A 6944-nucleotide genomic window follows, 5' to 3' on the forward strand; every position below is an offset into this window, starting at 1 on the left:
GATCTGTTGTGAATGAGTGAGGCACAGAGCAGCTGAGTGAGACTAACAAGTGGTTGCCATGCAGCAGGAGCAAGCGTGCAAGCTTCTAGAGAGAGAGATAGAGAAACAGAATGATAATGAGCAGGAGGCAGCAGCAAGTAAAGCAGCGCTAGGACAGGAGCTGCATCTCTCAGGAGAAAAAAGGAGAACGGATTGATCCAGCCCCTCGCCTCTGTTCTTTTTTTTCTTTTCTTTTTTTCTTTTACATTCAGATTTCTTTTACTCAGATGTGAGCGGCTAGCCTAGTGCATCCAGCATGCCAGGGATGGATGGATTGATGGATACATGTCTGAGAGCTCCAAGGAGAAGGAGGGAGAGTTGCTTGCAGGAATCCGCAGCAACAGGTCTGTAAGGATGGCACTGAAATGATGGTGAGACACCTGCATTTGCTCCCTCAGACATCCTAGAGAATCTGCCAATGCAGTCCTTCCCTTCCACCCTGCCCTCACTCCCTCCCTCAGCATACTTGTGCAGTGTTCTCCTCCTTATTCTACTTCATTTCCTCTTCTTTCCTCGTGTGCATTTCCTCTCCCATCCACCGGTCCTCCTCTTACTTTACCCACCTGCTGCTTGCTGTAAAAATATGAGAAGATGTTGACTGACACTAGGTAGGCATCCACTCATGTGACCGAAAAAGGTTTTGTAATTACATGTGGTCAATTACAGTCACTCTCCTGCTGCCTAATGGAATTACTCTGTCTGGCAGGCATCTGCTTACATGCAACAGGTAGAGATGTGTTCCCTCTGAACTAAACACATGCAGGGCTGCATCTTATGCAGATGTTGCATTTTTGTAATTTGCACATCAGCTCTGTTTGTGTTTTAATGACTGGCTGTGCACTGCGACACACTGCTATTCTAATCTGACCTGAAGGAATGTAAAGTCTCACAACCTTGGCTGGTTTTGCTGCACCCACTTGGTTGGAAGTATTTTTCACAGCCCCTCTATACATGCTGGCTGGTTGCAGCTTTCTGCAGAGAAATTCCCAAAGGTGCAGAGCTGGACAGATCTCTGGACATCTGCTTAATTCCAAAATCAGAGAAGCTATTTAAAGATACCAGTAGTCCTTCATCTTTTATTCAGACCTGCATTTAAATGAGATATTGCTTCATCCCTTTTACTGTATCAGCACCTTTATTACTCTTTATGTCAGAGCTAATAGTAATTTAAGAGCTGCATTAAATAGATCTCACCCACACAAGAGACAAAACAGGACTAACAGAGGAAATCATTTAACCCCTGTCCAGGTAACATGCAGGCTTCTAAGCGCCTGACCCCATCCAAGGAGAGATGAGGCACCTAGAGGTGGACTTACCATGAGCAGCGTCCACTTCAACCACTCCCTTGCTGCTATGAGCGGAAACGACTTAATGGCACACTCTCTGACTCTGGAGCAAAAGACAGCGTTTGCTTTTGTGGGGATGCTGCTGGTGTTCTTGGGACTGCTGATAATACGCTGCTTTAGGATCCTGCTGGACCCCTACAGCAGCATGCCCTCCTCTAACTGGGCCGATGGCATCGAGGGGCTGGAGAAAGGGACGTTTGAGTACGCCCTCACTTAACGATGCGACAACGGGACACAAACACACACAAACAGAAAAAACAGATACCCAAGCCTGACCGACCACTGCACCTGACACTCCATTAAGATACCTTCAAGTGATGAACAGAGCTAGAGTCAAAGCTGCGTATGCCATTTAATGTGTGTGAATTGTTAGGTCAGAGAACCTCTACTGTATATGAATTGTGTGTGTCTGGGAGAGAGAGTGAATGTGAGGCAGCTGCCGTGTCACATTGGGTGCCCTTCTGCCAGGAAGTGTGTTTTTTAGAACATCAGTTGACACAGAACTTGGATGTAGCTCCCTTTAACCTACAAGCTGAATGTCACGAGAAGGTGGACATCAATGAAACAGGATGGGAGACTGAAGACTCAGGGACAAGATTCCTCACATGAACTCAAAACAGAGGGTGGCGTGGTTGCACTTCTGCACAGCAGAACTGTTCAGCACAAGAATGTAAATGGGTGGATACAGGGTATTGTCAAAATAGTGCTAAGTGACCTATTCAAAACAAGTCTGTTGGGAATCTTAAGGAAAGCAGGCACTTCTAGCTTTCTTAAGTCATCCAGCGAAAGAAAAACAAAGGCAAACTGTGACCTACATTGTGGTACTGCTGTTCCTAAACAATGCAAAGGGAACTCAGAGACTGTACTGCTGCTGCCTTGGAGGAATGGGAAACTGGTTGACTAAACAAATGAGACAAAATACGTTCTTCACTCAGAGCACTGATGTTTCAAATCAATGGGAGGAACTCGCCCAGCAGAGGTGTGGCAAATAACAAGGGCGGGATGAGTTTCAGCTCTACACTTGATCATGCTTCCTGACTCTCCTAGATCATCCTGAACCCTCCTGATCATTTTCTGATCAGACCGTGTGGTCTGGACTGTTCCTTTGCCAATTTTTACAGTCTACTGTTTCTCCTTAGTGCTGTGAATCTGCCTTACTGTGACCTTCAATGGGTTTATGTGCCTTCATCTAGAACCATTAGAGCACCCGTTTGTGGGTGTGTCTGAGTGAGCGTCATACCATAATGACAGGCCGGTTGCTTGCTCCACTGGTGATAGAGATTTTGCATTGATTTCATTCGATTTGATGATGTGAAATAAAAAAAAAATGGTTTATTCACTTTAAACATTGATGTTCAGCTTTTTTGCATTTTGGGTTCCAAATAGACACCTCTCCAAATAGATACCTGTCTTAATGTTAAATTCTGATTTTGTTGCAGCTGTGTTATCTAATTAAGGAAGCAGCAAGAAAATCATTCAATTCAAAAAGGTAAAGAATTTAATCTGAGGAAATAATTTTTTTCTGTTTGGTCACAGTTGTTGTATTATTGATACTGATATTTTGTTCATCCATTTTTGCCAGTTTGACAGTAGTTAATCTTTTCCTACAACACTTAACAAGCAGAAAGAGTTTAGAGCCTTGAAGCAGATGATTATAACGTTATGTTGGAGAATTTCACTGTAAACACACCTATAGATCCCAGCAGGAAGATGCCACTTTGCCTTGATATTCATATCAATCCTGCACAATCTGCACTGATAAACAGTCTCTTAGGGAAATTTAGTCGTATCAAAGGGGGAAATGACATATGCCGTAAGGCAGTCTGCACATTTGCACATTTGTAGTCATTTATGTGACAGGGTTACTTACATCCTCCTCAAAGTTGCTTGGTGTCTGTGAAAGTGACGCAGACCCATGACAGAGGAGTACTTAGAGCACTTAGAAATATTTTATGAAGGTTGAGAAGTCAGTTAGTGTTGGGTTAAACTGATTTTCCAAAAATGACTCCCTAAGTTGCCTAACAGTGGCATTGAATGTAAGAGTTTGCCCTGCAAATGGAGGGTTGTTGTTTCAAGCACCGGCTTTCATTGTCATAGCGCCCTTTGGCAAGACACTTCACCAGCATTGCCTACTGGTGGCGGACTGGTGGCGCCTGTTAAACAACCTTGATTCTGTCAGTGAGCCCCAGGGCGACTGTAGCTACAATGTAACCACATCATCAGTGAATGGCTGAATGACTGCATGTAGTGTAAAGCGCTTTGGTCAAGTCTTTATCATTAGATTTTTAAAAGCAGCTTATAGGTTTGTTGGGAAAAGCTTGAGCTGAGTATTACTGATTAAAAGAAACATTTCAAAATTGATTTGTTTACCTTTGTAAAGGTAGTACGTAAAAGCATATTAAACATTCATTGTAAAGGCATTGATAAGGGTACCAATTACTGTAGGACAGGATATTTATTTCTGGGTATGAACATTTGGAAATATGCCTTTCTTTTGTCACCACCAAATAAATAAAGGGATTTTACAAAAACCTTTTAGTTAGTTAATTAGTTTAGTCAAATACAAATTTAATGTAGGGCTTTTTACACATATTTATCAGGGCTACCATGTAATGAGTAGAGGAAAATATGTGGTGTAACGTACATTAAAATCTCACATCATGTCTTTAAATGTTTTTACAATAAGAAGATAGTGATAGAGTGTTTTTTATAATGATCTCCAATAGACTAAAAGTTCAAAAGCCTTGAAGTTGTGCCTTCTGGAGGAGCAGTAGAATGAAAGAATTCACAGAGGCCTGTGAAAGGACACATCATGAGGTGGAAAACCCACCGACTCATCCTCAGGTTCACCATAAACTCCCTCCTTAACATGCATCATTAGTTAGGAATGCAATTTTTATTGCTCCATTATCTTTGTCACCTATGTGACATCCTTATCTTGAAATATTTGCTGCAGAATATTTGCTGTTTTTTTCCTCTTCTGCCACAGGCCAGAAAAAATGAAGCTTAAATTACTTGTCTGTAAACCTCTTTCCCTAAATTCTATCTTATTAATATTTGATTTGAACCTTTGTTATTCATCCCAAAGGGGAGAAATAAATGTCTATATGTTTTTAAGACCTATTGAAATTTGGAGGGCATTACAAAGTTATCAAATATATGTTATTTTCTTTTTGATAAATAGGTTTGTGGGTTCTAAGTAATTTGGAAGAAGAAACAAAACTTTCACTTTCTGCCACCTATCTTTTAAAAAAAGATTTATTACTCTTTTTATATCACTTTAAATTTATTTGATGGTTTTTGTTACTTTTTTGACACCGTGTAAAAAGCTCCTTAAATGAGGTGCGGTTAAAGTTTAACCCAGTTTTTTTCCAACCTTTTTGGCTTCTTGTTAAAACCACTGAGCAGTTCAGGGTCACATTTAGATTTGCAATAGAATTCTAATGAATTAAACCAATCATTGCCTTACTGCCTTAAAAATAAAACACTCACATATAGAAATGACACATGGAGTGAAATCATCTGAATGTGTAATGATTGCTAAGGTTGGCTGAAAGATTTTAAAAGGGGTATTGTAGGAGCATGTTAACATTTTTAAGACTGAGTTGCTTTTATATGGTTACAATCTGCTCCTTTCTCACCACACATCAGGTTCAGCCGTTTCAGCAAAGTATTTGGTTTTTATCCAAAACTTAAATAATTTCTTGCTGCAGGTAAGATAGCGACTTTTTTCAATTTTTTCCTCAAAATCTGATAAAAGTTTAAAATGTTTTCTGAAATGAATTTAGGAAACACAAATTTGCTCGCTGTTAAAGATATTTCAATAACTGTTTTTACATTCTTTTTTTATTTTCAGGTAGAGCCAGCTGTTAAATCTACTCATAACTAAATTTTACAAAAGAGTTGTTAATAATTAAAAAAAGGTTTTGACTAATCTTCTACAAAAAAAATTTAATCTTTTTTATTGACTGAATAAAAACAAAGAACAGATCTTTGCATGAAAGAATTTTAGTTATAATCTCTCACTCTTCTGCAAACAGCAATGAACTAAAATAACCTGAATTTTTAAAACCATTCACCCTGGTTTAATTTTCTTTTTTAGGGTTATGTTTAGGGATTATTAACATAAAAATATACTTTTGTGAGCGCTCATGAGAACTTTAAGACTTCTTGTAACAGTGCAGGTTGATGAGGTGGCAGATGATTGGACCTTAACTTCGCTGATTATCAAACATTAGCTTTATTACTTGTGGTCTTCGAACTTCCCATGCTTTGTCCTTGATGTTATTCTGATAAGACGAGCTGATACAATAACTATTTTATTACTGTAGTTAAGCGATGCCTCTAATTATAGATTTACCACTGTATTTAAAAAAGAATAGCTTTTGGCACTAATGTGATTGGTCCGCTGAATTGAGAAGTTCTGTAGTCAAAATGCTAAACTTTAATCTATCTATTCGTAAACAACTTACTGATTGTTAGATGAAATAACTTGAAATCTTAAATTGAATGGGACTACACTTGATCTGATGTATGAGTTGAACCCCTCTGAATTTCTCTGAAGATGAATACATGAATGCTTGCCGACTCTAAGATATCTTAATCTTTTATAATAGAAATTAATGATTAGAAAGCTGTTAAGTTTAATTATTTACTTTGAGTTGCTTCAAAATGGCACCTTTTTATGAGCTAATGCATATTGTTCTTGGATTTCCTGCTATGTGCACAGTGTTTGGGTGTTACAGGACTTTTTAATTAATGATGTGAGGATAAAAAATTATTATTAGTTTATTATTATGCTGTATAAGGCCTTAAAATGACACCTCTTAAAATGCTTACATACACAGTGTGTCTAGTATCTGATGTGCTTTATTCAATGTGTTGTGTAATAATAGTATGTTTTTTCTGACCTACAGAAAGGAATATTTGCATAAGTTATGACATTTGCCTTTAAATTTTAAAGGTTTTGATATGCAGTTGCAAAGATAGCATGCCTTATGAGAGTGATCATTACATGTGAATTTATTTTTATATTTGTTCAAACAATAACCACAGGCCTTATTATTCTTAACTTCGATTTTATGCAAAAGACCATCTAATAGCTATAAAGTGTGTGGTGGAAAACCAACCCTTAATATTACTTTGAAGGGCCAAGATCATAGTAGCACACATTATGGTGTAGGTAGGATTTTAATTAACTGTCATAGCAAAGCTGGTAAAGTTGGTAGATTATTTGTATTTTTGAAATAAAGTCTGTAAAAGTATTTCAAATGCTTTAAAATGCAGTAGAAGTTTAACTCAGCAGGACAAGGACCCCAAACTTACAGCCAGAGATGCAGTTAAAGTTTTAGATCAGCAGTTAAAGTTTCAGAACAGCGGTTTCAAGTTCCTGTAATAAAAAAGCCATTGTCCAGCTCCTTATAAATAAATCTTTGATCCAATGCAGCTGAATCAAATGAATAGATCATTTAACCGGCCTCTGTAGAACTTCATAACATCCATCTCAGAATGTGTTATTGACTCAGGGGGGCTGAGAACATATTCCTACCACACCTCTTA

At 38.3% G+C, this 6944-nt stretch overlaps 1 protein-coding gene across 2 annotated transcripts; it reads left to right on the forward strand.

Annotated features, from left to right (window-relative positions):
* The first annotated feature begins 143 nt into the window (after positions 1-143).
* ctxn2 (cortexin 2) lies at positions 144-4034 on the forward strand. Of its 2 annotated transcripts, none has more exons than XM_015375607.1 (2): positions 144-383; positions 1288-4034. In XM_015375607.1, the coding sequence occupies exon 2, from the start codon at positions 1357-1359 to the stop codon at positions 1600-1602; it is 246 nt and encodes an 81-aa protein (XP_015231093.1). In that variant the 5' UTR covers positions 144-383; positions 1288-1356; the 3' UTR covers positions 1603-4034. The 2 variants fall into 2 exon arrangements, with proteins under 2 accessions (XP_015231093.1, XP_015231092.1); XM_015375606.1 differs by having other exon boundaries at positions 144-410; positions 1288-4032.
* Positions 4035-6944: the final 2910 nt, after the last annotated feature.

The sequence above is a fragment of the Cyprinodon variegatus genome, unplaced genomic scaffold (genome assembly GCF_000732505.1).
Source record: "Cyprinodon variegatus isolate N-32 unplaced genomic scaffold, C_variegatus-1.0 Scaffold122, whole genome shotgun sequence".
Classification (NCBI taxonomy): domain Eukaryota; kingdom Metazoa; phylum Chordata; class Actinopteri; order Cyprinodontiformes; family Cyprinodontidae; genus Cyprinodon; species Cyprinodon variegatus.

Bases quoted from the DNA above. Each gene is read 5' to 3' on its own strand.
- ctxn2 (XM_015375607.1), top strand. From the start codon at position 1,357: ATGAGCAGCGTCCACTTCAACCACTCCCTTGCTGCTATGAGCGGAAAC.